We start from the raw sequence: 16,650 nt of genomic DNA, 5'->3' as shown, positions 1-16,650 counted from the left end.
GGCTAACGGGAAACAGGCTCCGTAGATTAACGCCCCCCACTGTTTGGCACAGAAACTGCAATGGTGGTGCCTTCAGGTGCTCCTGGTGAACGCTAAAAAAATGTTTATCAAAAATTATTTATTGGTGTCTGTCGTGTTTTTATGTTGTAACTTATAACTTATAACATGAACTGAATAATTTTTTCATTTCCATCGTTCCCACAGCTACTGCCCTTTCAAACAAATTACAACACTCCCCAACAGATTTATGATAGCACCATGTGACATGAGTCCAAACTGATCAACTCTAAGCACAGTTACATTTGAACTCAAACATCATCTAGTTTTGCTGATCTCTGACTCTGAACACCAGTGGCGTGCACAGACGTTTGGAAGGGCAGGGGTGGAAATTAAAAGGGCACCTACTGCACACTGGTGGGGCAGGTGCTATTTGTTTATATGTGTATCAATACACATAAAAGAGATGTGCATTTTCCATACACTGAATATAATGTCCTCCCTTTTGTGGCACTGTCATATAGGGACAGTAGGGCACTTCCTCGTGTTGTTATCACTAGAGGGCACTATATTGTGTGTCTTGTGACTGCAGTTGTGTGCCATAAAATGTCTCTGTAAACTGTACAGTAAAAATGTCCGATTTACAGGATGGTAGTAGTCATAGATATCCTGAACACAACCTAGTCAGTCCTGGTCAGAACTTATGGATATGTTTGTTGTTGTTATTACATCTCAAATTTGAATGTGCAAATATGGAACTTTCAACTCGAAAATGTCTCTAAAACTGTAATTTTAAATGTTTGATCTCCAGTACATTAGTAGATATCAATGTGCTAAACACAACTTTTTAATTATTATTGAGAACTTTTAGAAAACTCTTTATTCGGTTTCTCAAAGTCCCATCATTATGTCTCTGAAACATACAGTAGCTGCTAGGATTTTCATTATTTATCAAATTCAAAGATGTGCTTTCAAATGTGCACTCAGAGACATGGCGTGCTCAGTGTTTTATTTTGAAAACTAGATGTACATGTCTTTACAAATCAGCTTTTGTAAGGAGGGTGTTAATAAATAACAAATATGAGTAAAAAGAAAGGTATGTGTACACTTTTACACATCTTAACATAGTCTCATTAAATCAAAATATTATGGACAGCATATTATATCTGTGTGTATTGTTAAAAAATCTCTTTAAAATATCAATAGGACACAACATAAAAGCATATTTACATTAAAAACTCATACATTGAGAGTAATCACTTCAGCACAAACTAAAGCTAAAGTGAATTCCAGGCTGTATTTGTCATGTGTCATATTGTCATGTGGTGTCATGAATTTAGAAGGACATTCTCTTGTATGTTGTTGTCTTGGAAATCAAAGGACAGATGATGAAAAAGGCAGCAATCTAACATTACAGATGGCAACCACTATAAAATACCAAGTGCAACGGCAGAATATCACTCACACTCAGCACATTGTCCGGATATACAGAGCACCACTTAAAACATGAATAATCTGGACTCTGAGAATGATCCAGGTGAGAGTGAAGTCCGACTGAACACCTGCAGCTAAATTTATGTAAAAATCATTTAGCTGTGATTCAGCTGTGGGGTTTTGCCTTTTAAAAGGCTTTAAAAAGGTGTTTTACAGTATTAAATATGTCCATTTTTATCCAGCACATTATCCGTTCCATTGTTTAATAAATTGACATTTAAATTTAGTTTTTAGTGCAACCTGACTGTTCTCAAGTCAAAATACCAGCATTTTAACTTTATACATAATTAAGTTAAAACTCAGATTTCCAAATAAGTGCATTTCCTAGTGGGCAGAAAAAGCTGCCTTTGATCTGTAGTATTTTGCTGCTTTTGAACTTCAAGAGATCCCTCCACGATTCCAATAGTAACTTGTGTACAGGTCAAAGGCAGGTGAAGATGGTTTCTCCATTCATTTAAAATGTGGGTGGAAATGACAGAGAAGGTTGAGGATTTAAAAGCTGCAACATAATTCAAAAAACATGCCCAAATGGTTGAAATCCATTTGGGAGTTTCCCAACTTTAGTTTCTGTAAAATACATTTATTTTCCCTAATTTAAAAATGAAAGTCACCTTCTTTAGATGACTTCATATTTTTTGCACAATCCAATATTTACTTCCTATCTTCTGATTGGATTCAAGGGTCTTTCAGTCAACATGATGTTCACTGACTTTGTCTTTTGTAGAGAGCAGTGCCAGTTCCACCAATGCCAACAACTTGGAGGAGGAATATGAAAGAGTGGCACCCACAGAAACGAAGGAGAGCACAGACCTGGAGTCTCCTGGAATAATAGCTGAGTCAGGTGCAATCAAATCCACTGAGGTGCCAGTGGTGAAGGCCACTAAGAGGAAGGCCCCCACTGAAAGAGAAGCACCCAGAAAAAGGCAGCGGGTTGAAAGCAGAAGAAAACAAGTGTTGCAAACCACCTCCACTGATAGAGGTGCACCCAGCAATCAGCAGCGCCATACCAGATTGGGTAAGGTGCTAATATTTGTGCTTTTGATTGAATGGAAAGTTGTTGGTTAGACATTAAAACTGGGACTGAATCAGCACTAAATGACCTTCTCTGGATGTGATGTTACTGGAGAAAATCTGCCACAATGAAAGCAAGTTTTTGATGACTCCCAGGTTTTACAAAAGCCCTCAGTTCAGCATTATTGTTTTGGTTCTGATTCTGGCAGCAGTGTCTGAGAATGTGATGGACTGGGTCGTGCAGGGGTTTTATAATTAATCTCTCATTAATCTGCATAGAGGATGAAGTGATTCCCTAACACAGTTTCTATGGTAACTTCAGTATAGGTCAAAGGCAGGTGAAGACAGTTTCTCCATTTGAAACTGTAGGGAAATGGCAGAAAAGGTTGAGTTCAAAAGCTGTATGCATTTCAAAAGTTGTTTAGGACAGTAGATGCCTTCAAATAACCAAATGTTATGACGCTCAAATGTTTAAAATCCGCTGAGGACTCTGGCAACCTGAGAGTTTCTAAAGAATAAATGTACTTTTTTGCTTATTTAAACCAAATAGAAGTCGTCCTGTTTGGATTACCTCATTTTGATGGAAACCCAATATGGACTTCCTATCGTCTGATTAGATTCAAGAGTCATTGCATTCTGTCAAGGCGATGTTTACTGAGTTTATGTGTTTTGTAGATAGGAACAGCAGTACCAGCAATGCCAACAACTTTGGGGATGAATGTGAGAGGGTGACACCGACAGAAAAGAAGGAGAGCAGAAACCTGGAGTCTCCTGGAACAATAGATGGGTTGGGTGACATCAAACCCAAGAGGAAGGCCCCCACTGAAAGAGAGGCACCCAGAAAAAGGCAAAGGGTCGAAAGCAAGAGGAAACAAGTGTTGAAGGCCACCGCCACTGACAGAGGGGCACCCAGCAAACAGCAGAGCACCAGTGCCCACTCAGCTGTCACACAGGAGAACAGGAGCACCTCCCTAAGAGGACATACCAAATTGGGTAAGCTGATAAGAGTAAAATAACCACACCTACAAGCTTGAAATTACTGTATGGTAGGGCCTTGAAATCAAATCAGCACTCACTAATTTTCAATCAATTCCAACATGTTGTCGAATTTTGGAATATATACTATATATACTGTATCGAACACAAAACTTATGCTAAACGTACAACAGTGTGTTGTTTTTAAGGGGAGTAACAAAGCTAGTTATAATGCTTTGTTGTCACAGAGATAATTGATGGTTGCATCATCTAAGGCTGAAAGGCTGAAACAGCTCGACCTGACATCTACTCCTTGTTTGCTCCAGTTCAGAAAAACTCCCAGGGAGTTTTCACCATTGTGTCTCATGTTTCTTTTTTTTTTTTTTAATAATAATAATAATTTTACAATTACATCTGTTTGTCTGTGTAGGTGATTATCTGAACAAATACAGTCAGTTGAACCAGATTGGACAAGGAGGCCACGGCTCAGTTTATGCCGGCACAAGAAGATCTGATGATTTCCCTGTAACTATAGTTTATCTATTCTCACAACACACTTACCACACAGTCACCATCCCCTGTACTAAAGTGTAATTTGTCCTGTAGGTGGCGATCAAATACATTAATGAATGTGATGTGAGGAGGCGTTCAGTGGTGAGGGACCAGATGTTTCAGCACCAGCTGTTGAAATCATTGTCAAACATTTTCTTGTTACTTTATTTTTGCTGACATTTTTTCATACTTTAGGATGTAAATGGGACAAAATGCATGATCCCCATCGAGGTGATCGCCATGCACAAAGCAGCAGGGGAACCAGAGTTTGTGGGTAGATCTGCAGTCGTGTCATTGTTAGACTGGTATGATCTGGGCACGATGATTATTCTGGTGATGGAGAGACCAAACCCCTCGCTGGATCTGTCACACTTCTTGAGAAACTGTGGTACAGTGGAAGAGGACTTTGCAAAGGTACTGAAGGTGGAACATGTTTTTCTGTGACCGGTTTCCTAGTGAGTTAGTTATTCAAGCTGCTCCTACTTTCCACACACTACATTTAGGATGGTTTAAGGAATTATTAGTATTAATAGATATGGAGATACTACCTCCAATTATTTGTTTAACTGCATTAAAATCTGGTATGTGAAGGCCACCATTGTTCCCTGATACACTCAGGAAGAGGAGTGAGCAGAGGAGTCCTCTGTTTGTTACAGTCTACAGTTTCACCAGTAGATGTCACTAAGTCTTGCATGATGGACCTTTAACATGTTATTAGTTTCAGTGGAGAGTTTTACAAAACAACTTCCAACCAAATCTAAAACGTGTAACTCTTGCCTGTCTGTGTTTCAGAACATCATGAAACAGGTGGTGGAGGCAGCCATAGAGATGGACCATGCAAAAGTCTTCCACCGTGACTTCAAAACTCCCAACATCCTTCTCCAAGACATCTCTGGGGACCCCCGAGTGCGAATCGTCGACTTTGGAGTTAGCCTCATTTTATGGAGGAAAAAGTACAGTTATCACAACTACTATGGTATGAGATGGGGCTGACTGGTGTATGAGTGATGTCCGTCTTCAAAATCTTAGCCTGCTCTAATCCTTTGTTTCTCTCTGTCTCCTTCTGTCATGTATTGCAGGAACTCCTGCATATATCCCACCAGAGCTTTACACGCATGGGACATACCAGGCTGGCCCCACCACAGTCTGGCAGTTGGGTGGACTGCTTTATGACATGCTGCACGGAGTCTTTACCTTTGACACTTTGACGTTCATGGAGAAACAGAAACATATCAGGAGCGACCTGTCTCATGGTAAGATGTTGGTGTCACCATACCTGAGTTTTGGTACTAATAGAGTGCAGTTGTTGTTAGAATAGATGACGCAGATTCCAACGTAATTGTCTCTGTCCTCGATCCTCTCTCTAATCCCAGACTGCCAGGATTTCTTTACAGTTTGTTTGACAATAGAGCCTGAGGAGCGCGCCACTCTGGAACAAATCCTGCAGCACCCGTGGCTGGAGCAAGCAACCCACCACAGTTCCTAAAACATATTGTATGCTGTACAATTACATTAATCAGTGTTAATGCAAGTAGTCAGTGGTATGTGTTAAAATACAACAAATGTTAATTGGATATTGTAAGCAGCTGGTCTGCAGGTCATTTGACTTTAGAAAACAGAAACCCCAACAAACACTGAAAAAGAGAGAGAATAAGTAATGATGAATAAGCCCAGAAGAAGGCAATAAATCACTACGGATGCTGAAGTTTATATGACAACGACGAACCATAAGTGTGCAATAAATATTTACAGTAAGTTGTATATAATTTCTTCTTAAAACTGTCATATATTTAACAGATGAAGAGACAAAAAATATGGCTAAACATACTGCGAATGTGTATAGACAAAATTATTAAAGGACTTTATTTCAAGCTCTTGTTATATTTCAATAGTGGTCAACAAACAATACATTTACTCTCGAGAGGATAAACAGTGAAATATCAGATGTACAAGCCTGTGAGGATAATTTCAGTAGAGGGCAGCAAAGACTTGCTTAAAAAAGGTAACAGTCTGAAAATGTAAACAGTATGTCTGTAAATACTGTTTGCTAATAATTCTCATAATTGCATGATTTTTAATGAATAAATATGAATGAAGGATCTATGTCCAGAGACCATTGCAATACTAGTTTCACTGACTCTCATCTTGTATTATATGCAGCATCTCCTTAGTTTCAGGGCATGTGGCTGGTCTGTTTGGAATTTCTAGAATGTTCAAAGTAATACTGAAGATTCTGCTTTTATGAACCCACATGCTGAAGTCCACTTGTTGCACTCCAGTGTGCACACAGCATTTTCAAGCATGTACTAAAAGAGAGGTCATTAAAGTCAGTGTTTTTCTAAATGTAAATCAGATGTTCTCTAAACAGGACTCAGTGGGGGAGAAATGCAAATTAGGCATGAGGCCCACATATGGAGCAAAGCCTTTCTCCACAACAAACCACATATGATCTCCAACAGTCCCAGCAGGTTCTGCTATGGATACACAAAACAGACTAATGACATTATCTTAATACTAAACGTGCATCTTTAGACAGAAGCATTATACACAGACTACAGGTGTAAACCAGATTAGATGACAGAAATGGAAAAGTAAGTCCTCTGTGTTGCAGATTATAGCAGTCAACATGTAGCCATATTGTCCCAGACCGCGCTGAAGTACACATCTTTGGCTTCCACAATGAGTGAGTGCTCAGTAAGCCAAACCACCCATCTCTCCTGGATAATGTCCACAGAGGGGAGAGGTGTGGAAAAGAATTATGGATGAAAGTCAGCATTCTTCTCGCCATCAGCCCCTCCATGTTTGGTAAGGAGCACTGGCAGTTCAAGGGTGCTATGATTGGTAGCCATATGCAAATGCATCTGAGAAGCAGAGGGAGAAAACAGCAGCTGAGACACCCTGGCCAAATGTCAAAGTGCTTTCAAATCAAAAAGACATGGAGCTTTTCAGGGAGTCCATAAGGTAAATAATATATCTCAAAACCTATTTTCTAATTTAATCTTCAGACAGGTTTTAGTTACCTGGGACTTCAGAATACGCCCTTTGTGATTTCCGTTTCCAGCCCAAGGAAAATGACACTTAAAAGTATCAAACTGACATTTTTGGAGTAGTTTAGTGGCCTATAGCAGGGTGCATATTGCAACAGACTGAAAACATGGAAGTGCAGTTATTACCAAGAGGCATTAAAGCAGACTATTGACTACTGCCAATAGATTTAATCACTGATGAACAGTAAGATTACAGTTTACAGGTGAAGGTATGCCAAATTTAAACAAGGAATTTGTTTAAATTCTGTACTGAACCCCTTCAGAATGTGTGTGCACATTATACACTTTGTTTTTCAGAATTATTATTTAAAAAAAACAAAAAAATAACTGCATACATATTTTCTGGATGTGTTCCAGTAAAGTGAAATAGAAATAATTATCCTCTATTGTCATTATAGCATTACTAAAACAACAAATCTAATGGTGGCATAAGACTTCTGCACAGTACTGTATATATATACATATATATGTGTATATATATATATATATATATATATATATATATACATATATATATATATATATATATATATATATATATATATATATATAAATATATATATATATATATATATATATATATATATGTGTATATATATATATATATATATAAATATATATATATATATATATAAATATATATATATATATATATATATATATATATATGTGTATATATATATATATATATATATATTTAGCACATTTTCTGTGAATTAAAAAAACAAACTTCTCCCAAGTTCTAATCTTCCAGCATGAACAACGTCGGGCTAGAATAACTTCTTTATAGATTGTATTTCATATTAATGCAATGAACTCCAGTATAAGAAATAAAAAAGGAAGCATTTTCCCACAAATAATTAAATATATATAGTGACCCTGCTATTTCTATACCCAAGACGTTGGAAATTTTATATTGTGTTACCACTCACCTGAATGAAACTGTGCCGTACAACACAGCCCGTCACCGCGGGATGTCTTGTAAATGGGTGACACACACACTCTAGCTGATGGGGGCACGTGTGTGAGGCGCGTTGACAAAGAGTCCGGCGGCAAATAGAAGGAGGAACGGTGGCCAGGGTCAGAGGTGTGCTGCCCCTCCCAGGTGACCCAGTAGCCCCTCAGACCAGCCACTCTGCCCTTCCAGTCCACCTGCACTGAGTCACTGCCCACTGTGGTCAGCTGGAGGTCCTCCAGGGCAGGAGTCACTGGAAACAGAAGCCATAGAGAAGATAATCAGTGTGCACTTCAAGCACCAATAAGAGTGTAGAAGCCAAAGGTAAACACAAAAGCTTCTTTTCTCTCATGTTGAGCTGAAGCATTTCTGTTGACGCTTATCTGTTGTTTTTTATATTGTAAATTCATGTATGGTAAAAACTGGTAAACATATATGTAAAAATATGCAATCAAACACATTATTGAACTGTAAAATCAGCAGTAATAATTCTCTGTACTCCAACACAATATAATAAATGCTATAAAATATTTTTTTTATGACGAAGGCAACTACAGCTGCTGAATTTCTACTATTAAAAACTAGTAGAGAAGATATTCAGCCTACTGCACCTTTATATATGCAATTTTTTTATCACAAGATTTCTTTTTTATGTGCAAGTTTCCATGCGAAAATCAAAGAATTCAAAAAAGAGTCCAGCTGGAAATGATGATGCATCTGTGGTGTTGCGGAAAAATAAAAACTGCGTAACATAAATCTGTCAGATGTGCTCTCACTACAATCTGTCATTAATGTCTACACTCCCTCTCTCTTGATCTCTCTCTCTCTCTCTCTGTCTTTCATTTCATTTTTACAGCATAAATTTGCATTTTATATTTAGACTGTTAATTATACAGGGAAAAAACATTTATTTTACATCAAATTTTCATTTTCATTTGTTCATGTTCATAACATATGACATGAAATGCCGTTCTCAATTGTAAAATCAGCAGTACTACTAATAACAATCTGACTTTAATAGTAATGTTTCATCTTTCTTTTCTTTTTTTAGGTGAAGTTCTGGCATCCACTGTTAACATTCTTTTACAGTGAGCAACAAAGGAAAAGGTTCCACAGCTCAAGGTCTTTGCAGTAGTCAAACCTGAATGTACCTACTGTAATTATCTGAAATTTAAGATGCAGAAAAGTAGCCTGCAGCCTAGGATGAGGATTATTGTGCAGTAAATGGATCCTCGATTACCATGTTTGACTGCATTCTCTTCACATATCTCACCTTCCTGAGTACACACTTTGACAGACATGGCTTTCTCCTTGCCCGAGGCATGCCGGGCAGTAACGGTGACCAGGTAAGTGGTGTCTGGTTGGAGGTTTCTGAGGAGAGTGGAGTTTTGGGTTCTTGCCACTGTGATGGCATGGAGTTTCCCCCTGGGCAGGGCCGAGTATTCGATGTAGTAACTTGCAACCTCTGGCTGGAGAGGACCCCAACTCACCCGAACGCTGGTTTGTCCAGACTCAGAGATGGTCACTGTAGACGGACTCAGCACCTCTAGTGAACAGGATAAAGGAAGCACACGTCATTTAAAAGGAGCTGATGAGAAATTTGAGAAACGTATTGGTGAATCTTTGTTTTTTTGGTGATCCAACCTGGCTGGGTTGTGAAGGTTACAGAGAGTGTGTTGAATGCTTGTTCATTGGACTCTGGGGTCAGCGTGGCAGTGTAGGTGGTGTCAGGCTTCAGGCCTGTTAGGCTCACATTGCTGGAGTCAGCAGACTTGACAAGTCTCTGGTAATGACTTCCACCCGTGCTTGGACTGGTCCCAGTCCCACTTCCTCCGTTACTTCCTGTTCCCCCTGTCGCAACTGGACTAAACCGGATCTCATAGTAGCCCTGCAAACCAGACAGAACAGGGCGCCACTGGAGTGTGGCAGAGTTGGTGGAGACATTGCGAACGTTGATTCGCTCAGCTCGGATTATTTCTGTTGGAGTTGGAACGAAGAGGAATTAGTTTATTGTCAGGCCTAGAGATTATAATTTTATGATGTCATTGAAACGAGAAAAGGATGGTGACAGGGAAGATGACATAACAGCTAAATATGCCTCTGCTTCAGACAGCCACCCACGTAGACAGACAGACTTGGGTTTCCTAACGGAGCCATAACCCATACAATAAGACAACTTGAAATAGCCAACTAGTGAGGCCCTGCAACAAAATAAGAACTGCCACTGAGGCACTGATATTGGTGATAGGATCCTTATACACTCAGCAAGGACTGCTATATTTTTTTCTTGTTGTTTGCAGACTTTACATAGTATGCATCATGTCTTACAAAACAGCATTTTTTTTGCTGTTTAATTGCTGAGGTGTCCCTTGTGAGTGTTATGCAGTTACCTAATCAGGCCAGAGAAATGGGCGACCTCTCATGGTCTATTTATATAAACACAGATGTATGTATCATGTCTGGCATACTGTAGTGTTGGAGGATGCGGCGAAGGAAACTGAATCATTAATCCATTAATAGATCAGCCTATCTCATTACACACTCTCTCCCTCTCCCTCTCTCACACACACACACACACACACACACACACACACACACACACACACACACACACACACACACACACACACACACACACACACACACACACACACACACACACACACACACACACACACACACACACACACACACACACACACACACACACACACACACACACACACACACACACACACACACACAAAGACACTCCCAGTTACCTATCCAGTCTCACTGTCTTCAGGAGCATGTGTGGAATCAGGGAGCAGCGCAGAGACATGTAATGCATCTATGTACGAGTGGAAGGCAGCTACAGTAATTAGCTGTAGGAATGGAGGGAGTTTGCCAATACCACGGAAAACTAAGGGAAACACACTCTTTAGGTTTTTCTGCACCATCCAACTACAATGGTGATTAATGGAAACGTTCTGCTTTGTGCCTAAAAAGTGCCTAAATTTCCAATATTGAAACCACATTATATTTTCTATTTCTGTCCTCTGGTGAGGAATTCATAATTTTCTCCTAATTACATTACAAAAAAATATTGAGAATAGTTATCAAAGGTATTACTACTACTGTCTCTCAAAAGCTCCACCCCAAAAGCACTGGAAGTTGTTGATGGAGTGGAAATCCAGCGAATGTGGAAATGGCTGCACATTCGCTGCCAGTCTCAAGGCTTCAAAATGGGAACCAGAGGACTATGTGTACTTTTTATTTACAGTCCATGGCTGCAGACAAACACTATTAAACATGATCATACATGCATGATACATCATGGTGCTGGATATCTATGTGGGTAGAGCTAGTGACCAATGGCCCCCTGCAGCGACACAGGTTTGATTTCATACTGTGGTCATTTACCAGCTAATCTCACCCACCTTTTATGCTATGCTGTTCTATTAAATAAAGGCAAAATGGCCCCAAAACATCTAAAATACTCCAACAATACTCACCAATGATGGCATCCCGCAGGTCCTCAGTGATGATACTCATATCGTCAATGTCCACAAAGTAAAGGTGATTTTCCACAGGTGGACTCACCACCTGCCTCAACACCTGATAGTTGCCGTGCCCGGTGGAGACCACCAGCACAGCCACGCCCTCCTCCTGCAGACTAGCCATTGGTCCAATCACATCCCCTGGTTTTACCCCATCTGTCATCCACACCAGCACTCGTGGGAGCCCCACTCTGGCTCCGTCCGCTGTTCCAGGTCTCAGCACCGACTCCTTCGCCATTCTCAAAGCCTCCACGGTGTTGGTATCTCCTCTCAGGGGTTTGATGTTCTTCAAGATGTCCTGGAGGCCACTTTGGGTGCTAAAGGTGTCAAAGCCAAACTCAAGGCGGGGTCGAGTGCCCACCTGCAGAAGTCCTACCCTCACCTGGTCCTCCCCCAGTGAGAAAGGGAGGAGGAGCTCAGACAGGAAGTGGAGCATGCGGGAGTGCTCGTAGGAAGATACACTCCCAGAGGAATCCACCAAGAAAAGGACATCACCCTCGCAGCAGTTCAGCACTGTGGAGAAAAGATACAGATCTTTCATGAGTATTCACATTAAACAGTTAAATGGAGCTTTTTGATGCTAATGTGAGAACAATCATTCCTCTAGAGCTCCTTATAACTTTCCACAGGTCTCCTTCCAAGCCTCACCTTCACACACATTTGGAATTTCCCTCCATTTTTTATTTTCATCCACTCTCTTTGAACTGCACAGTCTCGCAGACTTTTCACAAGGGTACGTTTTCGACATGAAAGAAGCAAGTTTGTCAGAAGTGAAGTCATTAAAGTGAAGATAAGAAGAAATCTAAACAAACTGAGGAAATACAACATCAGAGGAGGAGGAGGATTAAAAGTTTAATGCAGACTGAGCCCGAGTGGACATTTCCCATCTCCACCCACATTTTCCATATTTCATACCAGAAAGCAAATTAAAGTATAAGGTACAGAGTGAGGGACTGGAAGGAGGGGAAACAGTAGTTGCTGGGTATTAGAGGCAGAGGGAGAGTAAAGAAAAGAGGCTGGACGTGACAAAATAAAAGGCGTTAAAAGGATAGGAGATGGGGGGGTTTCAGATATTTAAGATTGTGAAGCCATCCGAGAAATAAACACCTCCTCAGGTGTCTCAGCGCCAGAGATTAAGGCAAATGAAATATAAACATCTGAATGAAAGCGAGAGAAGAAGATTCAGCTCTTCCCTGTCTTAGCATTACTGGAGTCACAGACTCTGACACAGAAAACCTCATTTGTTTTATGATGCCTCTTTTTTTAATAATAATATTTGATTGTTTAACACCTGAGGTGAGGTGCTGATAAGAATCAGGGGTGTTGAAAGCTGAGAAGGTAGTGAGGTGTGTGTACATACACACACACGCACGCACGCACACACACACACACACACACACACACACACACAGGCTGATGTGCACCCTCACTCACTGCCTTTACCTCCATCAGCTTTAGAAATTCTTCACATTGCTTTTGTTGTTTGGACTTTGGAGTAAAAGGGCTGCTTTGTTCCGCCGCCTCCTGCCTCCACCTGTGTGCAAGCGCGGCTCTATCTCAAACCACATTGTTGACGTCTGATGATAACTCCTTCACTTGTTCATACAGAGGTAAAAAAATGTCGCCTGGAGCCTGGAGTTATCACATGCGATAAAAGTGAGTTATTGGTGGACTATTTTTGCACATGAGTGACGTGATGGTGGAAAAAATGAAGTGTAAGAAAGCCTCACGTGGCTCATGTGAAACCCTACAGGAGCAGAGCAGGTATTTGCAACCTGCTGAACACATGGGCGCATATATGTACATGGCTATACAGGTCTAACGCTTACACATGCACAATCAAGCCTGAACAATATAGACTTCATATACTGATCAACAGCAATGTGGCTCTGCTTTTTCCATGGGTGTTAATCCGCTTCATTAAAAGCAAGGGTGACATCAGCTGCAGCAAATGCACTTATAAAAAGCCAAATATCTGTAATCTAAGTTGGTTGTGTCTGAGCGGGTCCCTATTATTGGAAATAGCAAAGTGAAAACATGTCACTCACTACTATGTTAACTCTGTCGTAACGATGTGCTCACGCTAACAGCAGACTGGACGGTGTCAACATGACCAAGTTTAGCTCCTCGGACACTTCGGCAGAGCTGTGTATAGAGGCATCGTTATGATTACAACTGTCTGATACAACTTGGCTTCAGTATTCATTTGTTTTCACTGATCTGAACTGAATCAGCAGCAGAATTGATACAAAGTCAGATAAATGTATTGCTATGTCATCTTAAACAACTGAATAAGATCAGCAGGTCAGATCCATCATCCCTGATTCTTTTATCAACAGAACATTATATTCATACGTGGAAAAGCATTCATTATTCAGTCATAACTTCTTCTCCAGTAACTCAGGAGACTGCTTTGTATTGCTCTTAGTAAACCCTGGTGAATGGCCAAATTATTTCATCAGCTGACAATGTGTCTGAGAAGTCAGGCCTTCTCTTCGGTCTTTATTTTTGGTGTTATTTTATGTGCAGTATCTGAAACCTTCCTCGGGACGCCTGTGTGGTCCCTGTATGGCCCCCTTGTTTTGGGACTGACCGCCCCAGGCTGTGGGGTTTCATCAACAGACAATTCCGTACCTGGAGTGATGCCATTTCTCTGAGAACACTGCTGTAACGTCAACCCCACCCTGATCCACCCAGAGCCCAGACAGAGCCCTGCAGCATGTACCTTTACTGAAGCAGCAGCATCATTCCTAATGAATAACACGGCTTTAAATGCCTTTAAAATCATTTTATGTTGATTATGTTGACTTTATACTCAGTGTGCAATACTTTAACTAAAAGTAAAAAAAAAAAAACATACATACATACATTATTAATATTATTTACTACCTTTTTTTCACTTACTGGATCATTGTATGTACTTTTTACAATTATGTTCATGATACACAAAGTTCCATTACCTCCTCTAAAGCTATCTGTTTTGACTCTGACAGAAAGTTGATGGGGAGATTTCAGCTTGTTTTATTTTGAAATAACTACTTTTCTTGATTTGTTATTGTTCCTATGAACATAAAAGTGTAAAAAAAAATTAAAATAACTTTTCATGGTTTAAATAGTGCCTTCCTTTCTCCATCTGAGGCAGCTGCAGTGCTCACCTCCTTCAGGTGCAGGGTTCTGGCTCGCCACTGGCCGCAGGAGCAAACACACCAGGGTCCATGTCAGCAGCACGTGGCTCTCCATCACAACGGCTATGAAATAGATCCTTCCGAAACAAAGTGTTGCACAAATGTTGTGGGTTCTCGACTCAACCCTACATCCACCACAGCTCGGAGGAGCGCACTGTTTATCACTCAGTCACATTCAGGAGCATAGTTTGTGTGAGTCACATCCAGTCCGACTTTTTAAAAAAGTATTATTTATTTTACTTCTTCCTTTTCCTCTTCGCTGAACATGATCAACCAGCCGGAAAGTGGAGACTCTGGAAGTTAAACTTGAACCAAAACTTCAGTCAGCGTGCAAAGTGTGGACGCTCCTTGTCTAACACTCACAAGTGCGCTCTGCTCGCGCCCTGAGAACGTGCGTCATGCTCGCGAGAAACACAAGTGCGCCTGGGGTAACTTTCAAAATAAAACTCCAGGAAAGGGCCGGTCCTCAGTGTTTCGGTGCACTTGTCAAGATTGAGATTTAGTGAGCACAAAAGGTTTAAGACACAAATATGCATTCATATTTGTGGTGAATTCAAATACTTCTCAAATCTAAAATCTAAAAGGACATTTTTTACATTAAAATCATAAAACCTTATAGTAGAAAAAAGGTAATAAAACAAACAAAATTGATGTTGAAGAAACCATTGTGATTTTAAATGACAATTGTTTAATACAGAAACAGGTGTTTAAGATTTAGTATATCTATAGATGTGCACAGATAAAACCCTAGGTGCAGCTGCCCCATCATCCTCTGGCCAACCAAGTGCCCTAAATAAAATACTTTTAAAATAAATCATTATTCTTTATGTATTTGAAATGTTGCCCATAGCATCAATGTCAAATTAAGCATGTGCAATAAGGCTTGAAAATCACATTTGATTTGGAATTTTTGCACCTGTACTTATGTAGTCTGCCCAAAGTAGTTTTGTGATGCTATATCAGACATGAAACAACTTTTCTACTGACATTTTATGTTAGATCTGCATTGCAATACATGCCGTTATCTTGTATTTACTGAAACATAAGTGATCTGTTCAAATTTGTCTGCACATTTTCAATAAGGACCTATGTGATACGGTATTGAAGCTGGGCCATAACATTACAGCAAGTTTCCAGTTGTAATGCATTGACTCTGTTGCCACGCAGTCTTACCAAAATGAACATTATTCTGTACTATACTGTGATCTACCATCAAGGTTAATGGCGATGATGTATCGTCAGACTATCATATCATGGCAGATGGCAGTAATTAATCTTGTTTAGTGAGAGCTACAAAAACAATGCTCACTGGTTATGAAGACAGAGGGATTAATTATTACTCTAGAGGTTTTTCTTTCCAATTAATTATGAGGTTGGTGCCACTTGAGCACCTGAGCCTAAAATGTGAGTGCATGCCACTGTGAATAATTCAATGGTTCTCACACCTGTAATAACGGTTGGTAGAGAATATGGCTGTAATCTTGTGCAGAAAATTAGGGATTTTGTGCTCTCAAAGCAAAAACGACAAAAGAAAAGAGGATATTTTGTGGGATCACATTGACAATCCTGTGTCAAAGAGGTATAGCACAGCGACTGACACTCCAAAGTGAAAAATAAAACTTCATTAGCTACTTTGTGGCCATTTTATGATTGCTGTGAGGCTCTGAAGAGACACATTTGAATTTAAAGTAAAGTATCATGATCGAAAATGTGCACACAAGCACATGGTTGTGTTTACAATTCAGCCACAGAGTGAAACAAATTCCTTTATTTTGCTTTATTTTGAAAGCCTGGGTGCTGTAACTTCCCTCTAGCTTCTTATGCTTGACATGACACATCTCACTGTCTTGTGCAGCACACTCCCCCTTCTCTCTTCAGTCTCCCCAGTTACTCAG

General features: G+C 40.1%; 1 protein-coding gene across 1 annotated transcript; it reads right to left on the bottom strand.

Moving 5' to 3' along the window:
• Positions 1-5,881: 5,881 nt before the first annotated feature.
• Positions 5,882-15,115, bottom strand: vwa1 (von Willebrand factor A domain containing 1). Its single transcript, XM_083894862.1, has 6 exons — positions 14,726-15,115; positions 11,526-12,083; positions 9,676-10,008; positions 9,305-9,577; positions 8,009-8,284; positions 5,882-6,890 (listed from the first exon to the last, which is right to left on the bottom strand). Exons 1-6 carry the CDS (start codon positions 14,808-14,810, stop codon positions 6,862-6,864), a joined length of 1,554 nt encoding a protein of 517 aa, XP_083750988.1. The 5' UTR covers positions 14,811-15,115; the 3' UTR covers positions 5,882-6,861.
• Between the last annotated feature and the right edge of the window lie 1,535 nt (positions 15,116-16,650).

The sequence above is a fragment of the Microchirus variegatus genome (genome assembly GCF_963457635.1).
Source record: "Microchirus variegatus genome assembly, chromosome: 9".
NCBI classification, from domain to species: domain Eukaryota; kingdom Metazoa; phylum Chordata; class Actinopteri; order Pleuronectiformes; family Soleidae; genus Microchirus; species Microchirus variegatus.
Note: the sequence above shows the minus strand (reverse complement) of the source record. Positions and strands in the feature narration are given on the sequence as shown.

Excerpts from the sequence above, each read along its gene's own strand:
- vwa1 (XM_083894862.1), bottom strand. The coding sequence starts at position 14,810 with ATGGAGAGCCACGTGCTGCTGACATGGACCCTGGTGTGTTTGCTCCTG. Across the intron at positions 12,084-14,725 it reads GAACCCTGCACCTGAAGGAG|TGCTGAACTGCTGCGAGGGT; the intron begins GTGAGCACTGCA and ends TTTTCTCCACAG. Across the intron at positions 6,891-8,008 it reads TACGGCACAGTTTCATTCAG|ATGCATTTGCATATGGCTAC; the intron begins GTGAGTGGTAAC and ends TCTGCTTCTCAG.